The 18284-nt window shown below is 39.0% G+C and overlaps 1 protein-coding gene across 4 annotated transcripts in view; it reads right to left on the bottom strand.

Moving 5' to 3' along the window:
* DAB1 (DAB adaptor protein 1) overlaps nucleotides 1-18284 on the bottom strand; it is a 119077-nt gene that overhangs the window by 21658 nt on the left and 79135 nt on the right. For 2 of the 4 annotated variants that reach the window (XM_035891814.1, XM_009636242.2), the window contains exons 4-8: nucleotides 17217-17348; nucleotides 16503-16622; nucleotides 15868-15906; nucleotides 14474-14539; nucleotides 9911-9970 (exon numbers count right to left, since the gene is read on the bottom strand). In XM_035891814.1, coding sequence (XP_035747707.1) covers nucleotides 9911-9970; nucleotides 14474-14539; nucleotides 15868-15906; nucleotides 16503-16622; nucleotides 17217-17348 — 417 coding nt within the window. The remainder of the gene's footprint in view (nucleotides 1-9910; nucleotides 9971-14473; nucleotides 14540-15867; nucleotides 15907-16502; nucleotides 16623-17216; nucleotides 17349-18284) is intronic. The other 2 variants (XM_035891815.1, XM_009636243.1) reach the window with 2 other exon arrangements.

Raw genomic sequence — 18284 nt, 5'->3', positions numbered from 1 at the left:
AGCTCCAGGAGCTGCAAGCCAGCTTGCTTATTAACTGCAATCCAATCTAAAGAACAATTAGAACTGTAACAGAGGAGCGCCTCAGAATCGTGACTAAACCGACCATCAGTCAAAACCATGTCTAGCAGGTGGAGACACACTGAAAACATCCAACAGACACATTGTTTTCCTGTAAACCTACTGTTGGATTAATGAAGTAGCATGATAACTCAAGAAAGAATTGCTCAATTACTTCCTAATTAAAGAGAATACACAGAAGAATGTGTGTGTGAAGCAAAAACTGTCAATGCCTTTGCAATCTTCAAGCCTCCTACAGATCCTAAGGATCCTCAAATGCTGTAATCTTTCCCAGTTACAGAGGTAATGGCAGCCACAATGTTACCATCAACCTGGATTTAAACAGGTATAGCGGAGCACCACCTTTTAGTTGTAAGGCTGCTGTGAATGTTTAGGGTGATTCCTAACAGGTACAGGTCACATCAGCAACATGGGCTGCCATAAAACCACACTGCTTTTTATCCAAAATAAATGCGTCTGGGCATCCGTCACACACCTAGGACTCAAACCCAGTGCTCAGAATCCCGTGGGACATGGGAGCCCTCCTGTTTAAAGTTTCTCTTTTCAGTTTCATAGGGTAACTCTAACTTGTCAGGAACTCTCTTCTTCAGGTAATTCTTCTCCTCTGTATGTTTATTTGAAGTAATAAACCCAAGTACTGACTTCGGTATGATGTACCCAACTACAGGGTAGCCTTGAGCTGCTTCGTATTCACCAGCTGTCCAGTTTCCTTTGTTTGTTCACTGGGAAGCACTGGATATGCTGGTTAAAAATGCTGTTAGCCAACCCTGCGCAGCTAAAGAGGTGGGATGGTTAAGAATAATTGACATAATAGATTATGGAGGAGTGTTTGAGTGAATTGCTTCACTGTTGGCTTGATAACTTCCTTTAAATTAAGGATCTCTTCGTATGATCAAAACATCTGCTTATTCATTTATTTATTTTCTCTTCATTTGAAGGGAACTTCATTCTGAATTCCCTGTGTACTTTAGGTATTTACTCTTACAGGAAATGGTACTTAAAATGCTCCAATTACCACTTTTCTCCGACAGACTCTAACCAATCCAGAGTCCAAAAGAGTGACTCTAGCTTACAGCCAGACCCATGCTGCTTCCAGGCAACACAACACCCAGGATAATTAAACTGCCCAGAGCACAGAGGATGCTGGTGCAAAGGTCCCAGCCACACAGTCACCTCCTTCATATCTTCTCCAGACCCCATGTGGTGGGTTCAGGGAGCATGATATACACCATGGTATATGCTGGTCACACTACAGGTATTTACAAGAAATGCTGCACCTTCAGAAATATCACTATGTTGCTGCGCTAAACACTGAGGCTTTCAAAATGTTGACACAAACTACGAAAAATGTTGTAATTTACATTTACTGTGCACTAACAGGCCCTGACATCTGTCTTCTAGAAACATAAGCCTGACTTTAAATTTAGGTACCTTTACAAATATGTGCAATTTATTGCAAGAGGCTGATGCAATGCAAAGATATTAAAATGAAACATATTTTTCCATTGAACAGAAAACTGGAAACAAAGGGGAAGAGCAAAAAATTTCAGCTGATACAGTGGCAAAAGCCAACCTGCACCAAATTTCATTTCAGCATGGGGAAGGGGTATCGCAGCAGGAAAATCATGGGCCGAGGACAAGCTGCTGGCTGGTTCAATGTCAGCGCCAGCCTCAGCCAGGCTTCCATCCAGACTTATTGCCAGACACATCCATTGGCATCAGTGGCATTTCTTGCCTGAAGATCTATTTCTGAAAGTAATGCATCTTTTGTTCCCAGTGTGGAACTCTACCAGTTCTCCCTGGGGAAAATGGGAACGAGGCACAGGACATGCTAAGAGCTCAGATGGGGAAAGATGAACTCTTTAATGTCAGGGGCCTATGGCACCGCTCGGGTGGCACAATGCAGCCAGCCTTGGCGACACGTGATGGCTTTCTTTAACTGCAGACTGGAGAGACACGTGATGAAGGAAATCCAAACTTCCACATGAGAGCAAAACTCCACTTCTAGACCGTGACAGCAGAGACAGCTTTGGATGCTTGCAGGGAATAAATTTAGCAATTGAAGTGAATTAGAAATAACCCCAAATTTACTATTTTAAAATACAAGGCAGTTACACAGATCTATCTAATGGTTTTCAAAACAACAGGTGACTGGAGCTATAACCAAGGAACAAGTTATTTCTACCTTCATTACGGAATACCACATCACTTTTGAAACCTTGAAATCTCCTGAGTTTCAGCAGGCAAACAAAGCCAAGAACTGTGTATTTCTGTACTTAATAATGCAGGCTAGCACCAAATGAATCTGCAAAAATTTACAACAGCTTCTCCCCAAACTGATGCAAAATGCATACAGCACTTTCCCCAGAACTGTATTTCCTTCAATTTGTAAATTAACACCAAATCATGCAACCGATATAATTTAATGCATACAGTGATACAGACCAGGTAAAGCTACGAACTTCACTACTCAGAAAGCAGACTGTGTGTAAATAAATGTTTTAGCAAATTACTACAAGCTGCAGGGCTCTGAGCAAATCACTACAAAAAAATGTAGTGAATCAATATAATGTGCAGCTGTCAACTTAATATATCAGCAGCCATCAGATAAAATCTGCATCAGTCATATTGCATAAAAGACAAAAATTCACTATATGTAACAGAACTATACCCTACAATCAATGAGCTAGACTTATGGTTCAGCTATGCTCTCTCTTCTCCACTTTGAGAATATCAAAAGGGACAGAATGTTACCCCAGAAAACGTATAGGAATCCAGATAAGTTTATGAACACGGTATGCTATTAGACATGTGACCTACTGGGCTGCATAACTGTAAGAGGCCACTGAAATGTTTGTAATTTCTTTACATCGCCTGAGTTCTGTATTAAAAGTACAAATCTAACCTGCCACGCAACCACCCACGTCAGCTATATCCAACAAGATAACTGTGTCACCAGGGCAAAACCTGCAGCTTTTGTGTGCTTCCTTGTTTCTTGCTGTTTGTACAGTACAGAGAGAGAGAAAACGATGAAACTGATCAAGGGCAGTGCTGCTGGGTTACAGCTTCCCCACACTGTGGGATTATGTCCCGACATCCTACAGGGTTGCAGTAGAATGTAAAGTAAGTTCCATGCTTTGATAGCATGTAATCGTTCTGCTGCAGGTGCGGGGTTTAGGATCATATTCAGGGAATGGCATTACAAATATAGGAATGGAAAGCCTGTTAGCAGGACAACTCCTACGGATTAAAAAGAGCTCAAGATGTGGCCCACAATATCAATATGACATAATTAAATCAGGACATTTTATTCTCACCTGTGAAACAGTATTCCTACACTATTAAAAATCAATATTTGACATGCTAGATATCAAATGGATGGACTGAAACCAGAACTTTGCATGTGCATATTTTCAATGTTCAGAAACTATCCAGATTAAGATTCATCATCTTAAACGGTCTATACATTAAGAATGGATTAATTCTAACATCTAACCCTCCAGATTTTTGGAAATCAGACGCTGAATTCAGGTTAACAGCTTTTTGAATGTTCTTGTGCTACCTGGCATTGCAACAATTTTTCAAGGATCGGTTGAAATATCCCGAACTTTGAGCCCAGGCACTAAGACCTACAAAACCCGTGTATACAAGACACACGAAGAAACCTCATCACTTTGTGTTCCAGACGCTATAAACTGGGAAGACTAGAGAGGAGGACCTGGTTTCTGCTTCCTGTGCCATTAAAATTTTTATTAAGGAGTAAACCACAAAATAACCCCAGAAAAAATAGCTTAAAAAAAAAAAAAAAGAAAAAGGAAAAAGTGATACAAAGTCAACAAAAAAATACAAAGACAGATTTGGTTATTACAGCACTTGATCTAGGAACTAACATTCCACCATGCACAGTAGCCACAAGTCAATGTAATCTCTGAGAAAATTCCCCGACAGTGGCTAGATCCTCTCTCTGGAAAAAGACACGGGGGTTTGAGCAAAGTCTCAGACCCGGCCTCTCACCTCAGCTGAAGCTGAACAGTCTCTAGCGCAAAGTCAGGCATTTAAGTGTTTTTTTGCTGTGGATCCACTCCAAACTATCAGCTGCATAGCTGTTTATGCCAGTGCTGAGTGAGGGTAAAGGCTTTTATTCAGAGTTTTTACCTGCATTTTGCACAGGCATAAAGAGAAGCAAAAAGTATAAAACAACAGATGAGGCCCATGGGTCTTGCTAAAAGGAAAAACCACCTTGACAAACCTCAGTGACATTTTACAATGTAGAAGTAGTTAAATCACAGACAATAACAGACCTTGGTTGGTGACATGCATACCTAACACAAAGTCCAAACAAAACAGGTGTGTCAGCTACCTGTCCAATGTACCAAACCTGCCCCCGGCACCAAGCGATTTGCCTCTCCTGCATCACCCAGACCCGGCTGAATGCAGGACCCTCCTGTAACGCCAGCAGCTCCCCTCTAACCCCAAAGGAAGGAAAAAACCCCAAACCCACAGACACAAGTATCTTAAGACACGAGAGCATAACGTGAGCAGCATTGCTGGAGATCATCCAGGAACATCCGCCGCGATTGCCCAGAGGATAACACAGGGCAGGTGATGCAGGTCGCAGAGGGGACGGTACCCACACAGCAGTCAGAAACAAATGGCTGAGGTGTGGAGAGGCTGTTATAATAAGGGCCTCCAGCTACAGCACAAGTCTTGCTCTTGAGGGCATGTGTGTGACAACAACATCTCACCTTCAGGGCTGAGATGCTACCTTTGGCATGGTGCTAAATGTTTCAATTATAAGCCAGCAGTAGTATCAGAGTTAATATTGGTATTAAATCAAAAGGCAAGCTGAGAGGAGGAGCACACGGAGCAGAGGTGTTTCCAGCACTGCACAAAATCTTCTCAGAAAGGTTAGTGCAATGTCTACGCTACAGATACTAGTATGTATACTCACTTCTATCTGGGGGGGAAAAAAAAAAGCAATGGCCACTAAAACATCAAAGAAACTCATGCCACAAGACATTACTGTAGCAAACCAATATATTTTCAAACTTTGCAACAACTAGCTGTGTTTGTTAAAAACGCATGTCCCACACCGCGACGTTAACCCTCGTACGTGGGGTTTAACTGAGTGTAACTAACTCAGGGCATTTGAACGTGCATGTCTCTCCTAGCTAAGGTAAATAAAAATGGATGACTGCAGGCACAGATGGTCACAGACTGGGTCTGTGCACTCTCTCTCTTCTCGTATTAGTAAATTTGATCCTGAAAGCCTAACTGTGGAGGCTGAAGTGAATGTCACCAGTCTGCAAGTTGTTTCTGTAAATCTCCTGATGCAAAATTAAGGAAAAGCCAGAGTTACAAAGCTCTTCTCCAGACCAAGTGTCACAGAAAGAATTCACTTTGTAAAGGATGCTCAGAGTTATCTAGAAAGCTGCTCTGAACAACTTTATTGCCAGGCATTTTGGTATGCCATTACTTGAGGGACCAAGTTTCCATGTGAGCTGGTGGAGCCCAGGGCTGCCCATGGCTTCCAGATGCCCCCAGGCACACTTCCTCTAACACAAGACCTGAACAAATCAGACCTGCAAATGGCACTGTAACCCCAGCCAGGATTAAAACTGAGCTTTCCCAAACACAGCTTCCTAGTTTGGGCAGAAGGGTCAGGCAGCCCTTACAGCTTCTAGACCTGAGCATGCTCAGGTCCAGCCCAGATTCGTCTGCTCCTCCCATGCCTTGCCCCCAGGCCAGCCAAATGGCCAGTCCTGTCCATTCCAGCCTGGTTTGTTAACATTTTCCATGTAGTTGGTACCAGCCAGAAGACTGCCTGCATTGTAAGGTATCATCTGTAATGCTTTGAATCTTTATACAAGCAATAAGATGAGTTGTTTGAAAGCCTTCATAAAATTGTAAGCAAATAGTTTAGACATTTTGATGAGAAGAGAAGGTTTTATTGTGATGTGATTGACAGTCTCCGTGAAGGGTATTTACAGTCTGACTCTTATTACTAAAAACACCATGACAGGTAGAACTTGATGTGGATGTATAATGGGGAGACGATGGGAAATTATGACAAAAAGAGCTCATTAAACATTTCACTTTTTTAGAACAGTTAATTTCACATATGGAACCACTATTTCTAAGTGGAGCGTGTACAGCTTAACACGAGCTCTTTGGGGTAAGCTTGCTTTCTTTGTCTGGCTTGATGTCTATTCTCCATAGACGGAGAATAGGAAACTTGGTCTAAGAAAGGAGCAGTGAGAAAACAGGAATGAATACAAGAAGTATGAGTTGCTACATAGGAAAGCAGAGATAGTGGGAGGATACTGGCTATCACGAAAAGCATGTGTTTGGAGCTGAGCTATGTGCCCGGCAGAGGAAATCTACAGGAGAGTAGGATTTGCTGGGAAGGGATGCAGCAAAGAGATAGGGAAATAAAAGAATTATACTGAGTAAGCAATCTTTTCATCCCAATGTCAGAGAAGTGACTTGGCAACCAGCCACCAGTCATAATTGAGTTCAGTGGGTATGTTCAAATTCTGAGATCTGAGACTCATTCCTTTCCGCCTCATTTGCACCGTATTTACATTACTTGATATCATAGATCATGAGGAGTCACACTATAAAGTACTTTGACACCTCCTGACAAATGGCCTCACATAAGGGCACTGTATCGTGTAAGTACATCAGCTATCTTGATGCATATACAATGCTGAATACTTCTGCTTCACGGCACTACTAGGAAGATGCTTCATATCTCCAGCCCCAACGGGATCCCATATGCACAGAGAAAGCAGTATTTGTCCAAACAGTCCTGGTTTCTTAAAAAGCTACGTCTTAATTGAAAACCACTATGAATTAAACTTCCCAGTTCCAAAGTAACCTTTAGAAAATGGATTCTGGCTTTTAGTTCTTGCACTGTGGTAGATCTCAACCTACCTAAGCCTAACTATTTAGAAGTTATCATACCTGCAGTTCATTTAAAATTCCTCTGCAGCCATGAAACAATGACGTTGTAGATTTATTTCCACCTGAGAGGGACACCTCATGCAGACAGGAGGAATTTCCCCATGAAGCGGCTATTTCTCTCCACTGGCTACAAAGTCAAGGGTGGAGGGCACCTAGATGACTACTTCAGTATCGCTCACTTGTATGTGTGGAGACTAGAGATAACTTGCCTGAGAACACACCAGAGGAAAAGAATCCCAAGACGGAAAATCGATCTCTGTCCAGGGAATGTGAGCAATTCTATTTGAACACAGGCAAAACTTGCTGCATTTTTATTACGTGTTGTATGTATTGTCAGGAGAGAGAATTCATAGTGCCTGAAACCTATTAGGAGCTTCAGAAAGTTTCTCACTTTATTCATCCATTATGAAATTAATGAAAGCAAGATCTCCTAATAAAGGAAGTGTCCTTATATGTTTAAACCAGGTAGATGAGCTAGATTATTTGCCCTCAGATTGAATTTTAGAGGTTTATATAATAATGACAGCTATAAATTGAAAAAAAATTATGGCAAGTGTCTCAATGACAGAGAGTCTCAGATGTGGAAGGGTGAGCAATAAATCAGATGGGCAGCGGAATATTAAATTGCTAATTTTAAGAGCTATTGCTGCTTTTCTTTTTTTTTTTAATACATACTAATAAAAAGGTGAAACAAAAATCTCAGCTACACATTTCTTCCTCTTCTCTTTTTTTTCTTTTTCTTCATAAATTGAATTACATAACTTGTTTGGAGAAAAAGCTCTAATCACTTTGAATTTAACCATGCAATAGCAAAAAGAAATTAAGGAAGCAACCAGCTTCATGAAGATGACAGATTAAATATATGTGATGATTACGCAGTAGGTTCCATATACCCTATATCTCATAGTCATGCTCTTTATCAGGACAGTCTAATACCAAAGTGTCTGCAGATATGATTGCAAGACACCCAGTCATACTGCAACGACCTAAATTACAGACTATATCCAGAATAAATTTGAAACATTGCTGAAGGAATAATAAAAAAGTCACAGGAAATGTAGAGAGGAAAAATTGTAACACTGAAGTATATGAGAAATGAGTGAAAAATCTACAGCTATTCCGTGCCCACAAATACCTTAATTAGTTATGCAACATGAGTTATTTTACTAGATTTTCCTAGGCAACACGATGATGCCTCCCTCCTCTTAGTGGCTTATCATGAAATATTTATGGCAAGTTTTGTTTGTTTGTGCAAACCACAAAAGTGTCACAATTCAGGCCCCCATCCGGCCCCTCCCCAGCATTTATCTTTTTTATTTGACATATTGGTCTCTGTGCTCAGCCCAAGCCGTGCAAGTTACGACATCCTTATGTGAAAGGAGTTTCTCTCTGTCTCGAATACAGGCATTTTTCCCATGCTCACAGTAGACTCAAATCCCTGACCTTTTCCTTTGTTTTTCTCCATACTCACACAGATCCTCAGAAATACTAATTTTCTGTGTAACCAATGGTATCCGAACAATTTCTCAAAGTATTTACAGCGCAGATTTATATTAAACGGTACAACCTGCCCTTCAGCAAATGCATGCCTTGTTGCTAAGGCATCTGTCGCTCCACTTCTTATCTCAACCACTTGTTAGCATTCCTTATACATTCTGGGGATAAATGCTTCACCTCTTCAAAATTCTAATACACAGAAAGGGAATGGTGCCATCTGGATACACCAACATATTACCCCTAATTTTTAATAGTGTACTGTTCATACAAGGCACAGGACAGAAAGAATTAAGTTGACAATCTATATTGACCCTTAGCCTCTTGCATACTTAGAGCACTACAGAAATAATACATAGCAATGTTAGGAGGAAATATCTGTGTGCTGATTACAGCCCACAATAACCAGGAAAGCAATGCAACACATAGAGAAAAAATTCTGCCATTCAGGAATTTGTTGAGTGTGGTCTTTTTGCACTCTTAATCCTGATGTAGTTCCTGTCAGAGTTTCCCACAGCTGTTTAAACTAATGGCAATTGCACATATCTCTGCCCTACAACTCTACAGCTCTTACTAAGCAACCATAGAAGTTGGTTTTATTGGAAAAATAATTGCTTTTCTGTGGTGTATGTTAGGTTGGTATTTGATGCAACTTGTTTGTTTGGGTTTTTTTTCCAAATGACAGAAAAGTAATTCTAATGCAAATTCCCTTTTTTTTGGTAACATTTGATTTGAAGCTCCTTATGAAAACTTCACCTATCAGCACACTGTATTCACCAGGAAGTCTTCCAAGACGTGTAGATGTTCTAGCTGCATAAAATCATTGTAGAGGTCACAGACAATGTTTCAACATACCTGCTCCTAATGTTACTTCTCTCAACCTCCTCTCTATTCAGACCTTGCCTCCCCTGCTGTCCTACTAAACCAAGCTGTAAGGAGCATAATATGTAAAGCATGGCTCTGATAGAACACACAGGAGGAAATGCAGCCCATGCTCATTCAGTGACAAGCCTTGTATAGCTTGTACCTCTATCGGGTAATAGAGGAACCCTTCTAATCAAGGCAGCAATGATTCATGCATTAATATGCAGAAGGCTCACTGTTGACTCTTAACCACAGATAACACATTTATAAATGGTGACTTTCGTAAGAATGAGTCGGAAAAGACAGAAAGGAGATTTAAGTAATGAATGAGATGGATAGAAGTGACATTATAATCCTGGTTACTCTGAACCAACCCAATCAACACACAACAGATCACTGATAAAATTTCCATCATGAGGAATGTACCAAATGTTACGTACAACAATGGAAGTCACAGAAGCCAAGAAACACATCTTCTTTACTGCATATAAATAGGGAAGATACTTACACTTACAGGTTGACTTTTTGGCACATCATAAACACCTTCCTTCTTTTGGCTGGTAGGAACCTGCAACAGCAAATGAAAACTAAGGTCATTACCCAAGCAAGTTTGATGAAAAATTGAAATATGCAATTGATATTGAAGTACAAGGTAGTAATTTAATACAAATGAAAACAAGGGTGGCTCCCTTTTCATTCAAGCAGTAACATTAATAGAGACAATACTGAAGAAATAAAACATCTATCTGAATGTTTTAAATCCTAAAGCCCAGTAGTGTTCAGAAATTAGATTTTCATTCTCAGTTAGGTATGGTGGCGTTAAGTTCAGGTGCACTTGGATCTCCTTCCTACTTAATTGGTTGTTTTTTCATTTTACTTGGGGGTTAGAAGATGCATATGGAAGTCACGATCAGGTCAGTACGGTTTGGCCTGTGGCATTAGATTTCTTCCAATTCTTTTAATAATCTAAGGCAAGTAAAGTCATAACATGTACCCCTGCAGTGATATACGCCCTAAGCAATGTTTGGTTACAATTCTGCAATTTTATTAAGGAATTACTGGCCTGTCAGAGTCTGAGGCTGCACAACGGCTCAAACAGCCACGGAGCTGAAGTCAATAGCCTCGCATGGACAGGGGATGATGCACTTAAAAAAACTCTGGTTGAATCTTTAGTTGAGTCAACAGTCATGATTTATACCGTGGGCATTTATAGCCTACTCCTGTAAATTCAGTTGCTTTATATTACTGGGCTTTGCTTGCCTCAGGGCTGCTGTTTACATATTTATAATTTGTGATTATATTTCTTTTCCTTCCTAGAAGAACTGAATGTCTATTGTAAATGACACAAGCAAAAAGAATGGTAAAAACATGCTCTAAACAGACATGAAAGCTCTAAGTGTGTCAGTGCTACTTTTCCATTGAACATAAGAAGGTTGCATCTCAGACAATAATGAAACCTCACAGGTTAACAGGACAAATAATATGGCAGATATGACAAAAAAATGATTAAGTTTTTGTTTTCTAAGACAATAAATATCTTATTTCTGATGTTAGAGTTGGTCTGGTTTAGGGGAAGCTGAAGGAATGTTACTTATTCATTGAGATGTGCTATCATTTCTTATTTTGTGTAGTGTATCAAAAACTCTACAGCTCAAACATTCTCTTGTCCATGTTTAAATGTCAAAGTCTTCATGGGAGACGGTGCATCTTTAACTTGGTGCACATTTCAGAAGGTTTTCAAGGGCATAAGCGCAGAACCCTCACTGAAACTGAACGAGTTTTTAAAAGAGCTCTTCCATTCCTACTCTGGGAATGACTTGCTTGCCTTGGTTTTCTCAAAGTACTGTCTTCTTCCACTAAAACCACCTATGACATTAGATAATGTGAAACTGGTAAGAGTGGAACAATTCAATTTCATGGCAATAAAGTGCTCTCTTTTTACAGACTGTTAAGTGACAGTGCAAGAGCAGAAACCAAGAGTGGTGTATTTAGTAAGTCACTGGGAAGTCTGGTCTTCATAAAAAGAGGACAAACGTGGCACGATAAACTATTTATAAACTATCAGCAGCATATATTTTTCTTTTCTCTCTGTAAAGTTTCCCCATCAGCCAACTTCTCCATGAAGTCATCTCCATTTGCACACTCCTATCCATAACTTATTATGGAACAAGCATTTCCCTGCGCTATCAATCCCCCCTCTCCTACTGCAACTTATAATTACATCAGAAAAAAGCTTCCGACTTCTAATATCAAGACAGAGGTATTTTTCTGAGAGACATTTTTCTCTCCCACCTCGATACCGCCTGTCTTCCTGTTGTCCTTACTTGCCATGTATCACCGTGGGTTTTTGCATCGCTATGTAGACTGGGGGTCTGCAAGGGATTTCTCCTGGTTTTAATTTGATTAGCAATATCAGCAAAGGGGTACCAGCACTATTGCTGCTGACAGCTCTGGCTCTGTGGCAGGCTGTGAACCATTCTGATGTACTTAGATCTTGCCAGCCATACAAGCACGGCAATTCAGAACCCCCATCTCAGACCGTCATCTCCTGATGGAGCAGAACTTGCCTCTCCATAGAGACCAATGCTGCTACATACACAATACAAAAACACCCAACAAAATCCCATCCCTACCTCACTACCATGAAGTAGCAGACAGGCAGAGATGCTATTAAGAAATCTGGTACTAGGTGAGAGGATTGGTACATCCTCAGTGATCAAGTCCTTGCATAACTAAGACATTAGAGCAACTTATATAGGCAGACAATATTAAAAGAGCAGACAGACACAGACAGTCTTTGAGGCAATATATCAAAGAAAGGTGACAGACAGAGAAAGAATGCTTAAAAAAGAAATTTTGATGTCTACTATGTTAAAAAGAAAGAGTCACTTTTGGCACCTATCTTCCATTTTAGTTACCCATTGGGTAGGAGTCTTTTCCACCAAGGGAGAAATGAACTCTTTGCCTACCAGCTCTTGGCTGAAAAACCAGAACAGCACCAGAAGAAAGATTTGGCAAGGCTGAAGCGAGGATGCATGAGATTTCTGAGCAGATGCACGTTTACTAGAGGGTAGTATGGGGAAGGCTTTGTAGTAAATAATACGAGCTGGCAACAATTTGCCTCAAACTAAAAAACCAAACAAACAAAAAAGAGGACCTTTTCTAATTTATTTATAATGGACGGGTCTGAGTTCATCAAAATCTCCTAAGAGAAACAATTTTGCTGGTGTAAAACCTGAGCTGTGGGAACCCAGATTTATAGCAAGCCAAGAGCTCACAAAGTCCATAGGAACTTGGAAGCTCACGGCTTTGGGCAAGTCTACAGTAGCGATACTGTAGCATCTGTCAATTACAACAGAGAATAGAAAAAGACTCGCAGCTCCCTCATCTCAGCATTTGTTGTATTCAAGGTATTGCCTGTAGTAAATACAGAGAAGGACAATACTACACTGCATATACTGAGAGTATGGCATATTACGTATCACAGGTATTTGCTGTGCATCAACATGTGAAAAGAACTTCATCACATCCAGACACTGTCATATGAAGCCTTAAGCAGTTCTCTAGTGACTTGCAGGACAGTAAGAGCAGTACCTCAAAATGAGGTAAGACCTCACTATATGATTGTCATCTTCTACTTCCATTTTAAGAAAATGTCCAGAGAGCTCTCCTGTTCTTTAGGCCATTCCTCAGAAGACAGTTCCTACTTCTTCCCTACCCACCAGAGTTTGCTCTAAGATCTCCAAACACTGCGAGTGACGACTCCACCTTGCTTGCTTCCAATAGTACCTCTCTAAAATGCCACTAAAAGCTCTGCACTTCAATGAACAACAATCAGAATTTTTTGGTCTGAATGTAGTTGTCATGGGATTTTTGTTTCTAGCATAAAATTGGCAATTAGAGTAGTAATCTTTTAACAGATTGCTTTCCTGAAAATAGTCAAACTTTCAACACTACGTGGTAGAAAATTTTCCAGCTTAGACATACTCTCACCTTGGGAGCTTTGCATGTCTTGGGCTAGAGATGCAGCATATTCTAGTGTGTGTGGTGGGATGCCAGGAAATCAACAGAGACAGCTTAAATGAATCTCATCTTAATGATCCTGTGATGGGGTCCATAAGATGGCTATTTTCTAATGTTTGCCACTTAGCTTCTTTCTAATTTGGCTTACCACTACTCTACCCTTTCGTTTTTTCCATTACCTTCCTAGCTTTTCCATTACTTAAAAAAAACCCCTTTCCTTTTTTTTCATTCTATCCCTGCTCCTGTCTACCTTAAAAAAGCTTTTCCTATTAGCAGATCAAGCTCTAGTACAGCTAGATGAAATGATTAATCACTGCTTGAATCTCCCTTCCCCTCCATACTAGATTATTTCCTCAAATCACAGTCCTCTTGCAGCACACAAAGATTTCTGTCTATCTACAGATTTGCCTCTAGTATGTGATACAAAATGAATTACATTATATTTTAATAAACCCAGTACTGATCCCTTGAGGATAAATTGAATGACAAAAGATTATTTTATATTGCTTTCAATGCAATTTTTTGTCAGTGTGAAGAATGCAAGCTTGGGCTCTAACGTAACATATGGACTCTGAAAATATTTTCCCCAGTCTGGGGGATATCCATTGAGAGCTCTTAGGTTTTGCTCAGTTATCTCCTTGGTTAGCCGGAAAGAAGAGCAGTACCATCAAAATGTTTTTCTAAGAATTGCTTGGATGGTCTGCCTTCCATCAGATTTCAGTATCTGTTTCTTAGAATAGGTGTAAAAAGTTTCAAAAAATTAACATAGAGAAAGAGAATCCACTATTTGTCACCTTATACAGTGTACTCAAAAGTTTAAGACCCTTCATAAATTGACAAAGTTAATAAAGTTTGCAGAAGCTGAAATGACAAACAATGGAAAAAATCACACTGAGACTGGCAGATTATTCATGTCATGTCACCTGAATGAAATGCCAGACATTTTTGTGATGAATGAAAACTAACAAAAGTGAACCATATATGAAATGTACTTTACTAAATGCTTGCAATCGTTGCAACAAAAACCCCGAAGTTAGCGATTTTATACCTGATAAATGTTTTCTTCCGTTTCAGGCTCACGGATTGGCTCGTGCCCAGCCTCAAACACAATGTACTATTACACCAGCCGCCAGAGAGGAAAAGTCAAAGATGAAACAGAAGGGAAAAAGGCGATTTGGAATTCCACGTAAAAACATAGGCAGGCATTAAAGAAACAAGTTCAAAGTACAGGCTGGCAGCAGGCAACCGGTTGGTTGGAAAGCGCAGCGTAAGGTTGCTTCATATTTTATAAACTGGCAATGAATAGACCTAAATCTTCTCTAATGATCATTAGAGCAACTTCCTAATTCTTTAGCACTAGGGAGACCGCCTGTGGCCCAATATTAATTTTCCAAAGTCAACGTGAATTTTGCCTCTTTTACATAATGGCAATTACTTCCACATATATTTATTATCTATGAATAAAAAAGCTAAATCCAAACTGGAAGAATAGGCTGGTGCTCATGTAACAGGCCACACGGTGAAAGGCTGTCACAACACTTTTCATTTTCAGGTTTCTTGCTTTATTGTGAAGAGCACAAAGTAAAACTCCTGACATTATAAAAGCTGAATAGTAATTTAGGGCATCCTAATTCTTATCATCTTTCTTGCTGCACCGTAGGCACTGTTCAATATTCACTAATGGTTGAATCAGTTTCTTTCAGTGTGCCTCCCACTGACATGCCTAAGTGGAAGAACACAAAATCTCCAGGAAAAAAAAAAAAAGTAAACTATCATATATTTTGTTTCAGCACAAAAACATGAAAATGAAATTACATCTTTTTCTTCTTCACACTCAGTAGGATATTGGACATGAATATATTGACACATTTCTGATAACCACCTTTGCTCCCAGACATTTCGCTTGGATAAAACAAGACTTAAATTTCAGATCTCTTATTAAATCATAGCTCAAACGCCAACAAAGGAGTGCATTATAACATCAATTCTTCTGTTGTTGTTTTCAAAATATTCACACTCTGAATTAAACTCTGGCCCCATAGAAGCCAAAACGAAAACGTCAATTTATTATTGTCAGAACAAGATGTCACCTTCCTTATCCTCAAAATAACTTCCTTGTCAGTTAGAGTTGGTATTAAAAAATGATGACAAATCTCATTTGGAAACTTGGAATCTGGACTCACAAGCCACATTTTAGGAAATATTTATGAAATACTTCTATTTCTATATTTCTGTAACTGAACTATTCTATTCAGACACACTGTGCTATTATTTACAGCTTAATCTCTAAATATGCTACTTTCGGTAAAAATCTTACAAGTTTCTCAGAAGACCTATCTCAGTAAATTTCAAAACATCTTGTTAAAGGTTTTGGCTGTGTTTGAAGATAACACATATCTTGTCATTTCTGAAACTCCAAGGCCATATAGCTTCAGAAATTACCTGGTATACAGGATCTTCTACATCTTCTTCCAAAATTGTCTACAGCAAAGTAAGAGGACAGGCAGTAAAAGCAAAGAACATAAACAGTAGAGATAAAAGAACTGTATTCAGAAATTAAAGGACAGCAAAGAAATAAGCAAAATGGGCAGGTAAGCATATAGTTTTCTTTCTTTAGTATACAGATAAAGTCACATTATTGTTCAAAGCAACTTTATTCAAGTTTCATCCAAATTTGACAATCTGCACCTTATTTGATTTGATTCAAATACACACACTGAGAAGTATATTGAATCTTCCCTAAAGTATCCGACACTTAAAAACCTGACTTACAACACACAGACCTTCATTAAAGTTTTCCTTCTGAATTAGAAGAAACACTACACAGGAAATGAATAGATCATTTCCAGTTGCTAAACGTGATCATCATACCCCAAATGATAGCTTTCATCAATGTTTAGTCCTACTTCTGAGCTCACGATGGCTGTTAGGTTCATATTTGTCCATTTGAAGCTAGCACCGTTCAAACCCATCGCTGTTAAGAAATGCTGAGGATGCTCAGTGCCTTTTTGGAGCAACTTTGGGGGAATACTTCAAACCATACTTTTCTTGGCAGTAGTCTAAGCTTATGCATGTACCTGGTATACCGCTTGTTCACACTGTTTATCCTTTTGTGCCTTTTTTTCCATTTCTTCCCTTTGTTTCAGTTCATAGATGAGCTGAAACAGGTCTCGTAAGTCCAGAATTACAGGTTCAGCCTAGGGAAGCAAAAACAGGAACGAGGGTTTCTATATGGGAAAACATACTCCAATGTTGGAGATAACTTGATACAGAATTGATTTCTACCTTAGCATCCAGGCTTGGGGTAGTTTCTATCAAACTAACTATATTTGCAAATTAATGATAATGATTGTTATTAATATAAAAGGCATTATGAATATAAAAGGCATATACATGAATATAAGATCATATTTATTAGTGGTTTCTCATACAATGAAATTACAGTAGACTACACGCAAAATGGCTATTTGGTATCTACTACTTTCTATTTAGATGAGTATAGCAATATAACTAAATGTGTCTGTATCCAGTCTAGTTTAGTTAGAAAGGAAAATAGTAACTAATTATAAAAAAAAAAAAATCACATTATGAAAAATCAGAAATAGTGAAATACATTCCATTTTTCCCAATCTGGTTTCATTCATTTGCTATTGAAGAACATCTAAGCAGATACCTGTGGCCATTATAGCACAATCATAAACAGTACAAGATTGGCCTCTTGAAGAGCTTCTTATGAACACGGCTTTTCTATTGAGTTGCACTGTAGAAAATGACAGTGATCTGATACTTACTGCCTGGGCTGTTTTTATTGCCACAAATCTGTGATTTCCCTCCTTTCCACATACATATCCAAACGCTCGATGATCTGTGATATCCTTTGCGATGTATGAAATTTCATGAACTGCATGGTGGTGCTGTAGTAGCTATTAAAAAAAAAAAACACAGTAAGAAATGTCCTTCAAAATGTTCTATTAAAAAGATGTATAATTTCTCTTTCATCGGTGCTTTATCTGGATCTCAATACACCTATGGAATTAAAACAAATATAACCTGGTATCAAAATCAGTTAATATCTGAACTCTTTAAGCCTATTCTCTTTTCAAAATCTAGCCAAACTTGACCTGCTTTAATAATTTCACTGAACGCTTCAATTTAATATTTTACTTGGTATCTTTTGGCAAGATATAATTCAGTAGAAAATACCATGTTACGTAGTTACTATCTACACAGCATTCTCAGTACAGAATCAATATTTGGAGGTAAATAAATAAATAAAAGCAGCAGCAGCTATCTGTAGCTTCATACAGGACGACTCTGAGGACAGACCGATCTGCAGGGGCTGCAGGGCTAGAGCTGAGATACCCAAACTCTCTAAGAATCAGCACCAGACTTGCTTTATCTCTGCAACACTCAGCATCAGCCAGGAAGTGAGATTTCATTTAAAGTGTAACAGAACTCCCAAAATTTATTTTTCCCAGAAAATTCATGGAAATGCAACTATCTAACTTGAAATCAATGCTAAATGCAAAAGTTCACATTTTATTTAAAATCCCACTTTGGTTAATTGTAATAATAACAAGACTCAGTTTTGTTTTAAGTGTATCAGAGTAAAACTCTCCCCAGAGCGAGGACATTAATCTGAGACTCCTATAAGCATGTTTTAGAGTGCCAGCACCTTTCCTGCTTTGGCCTAAGTAGTATATTATTACCAAAATAATATTTATGTTATTTCTACTTAAAATAATGTCCTTGAAAAGTTTCTCTAAAACAATCTATTAGTTCAAATTTCTACCTTCTGATATATTGACCTGCTCTTATATCATCTAGGGATAATGCTATTTCTGAGAGCAGACGAAGAA

The sequence above is a fragment of the Egretta garzetta genome, unplaced genomic scaffold, assembly GCF_000687185.1.
Source record: "Egretta garzetta isolate BGI_Z169 unplaced genomic scaffold, ASM68718v1 scaffold163, whole genome shotgun sequence".
Taxonomy (NCBI): domain Eukaryota; kingdom Metazoa; phylum Chordata; class Aves; order Pelecaniformes; family Ardeidae; genus Egretta; species Egretta garzetta.
The sequence above is the reverse complement of the archived record's forward strand: the minus strand, read 5'-3'. Positions and strand labels throughout refer to the sequence as shown.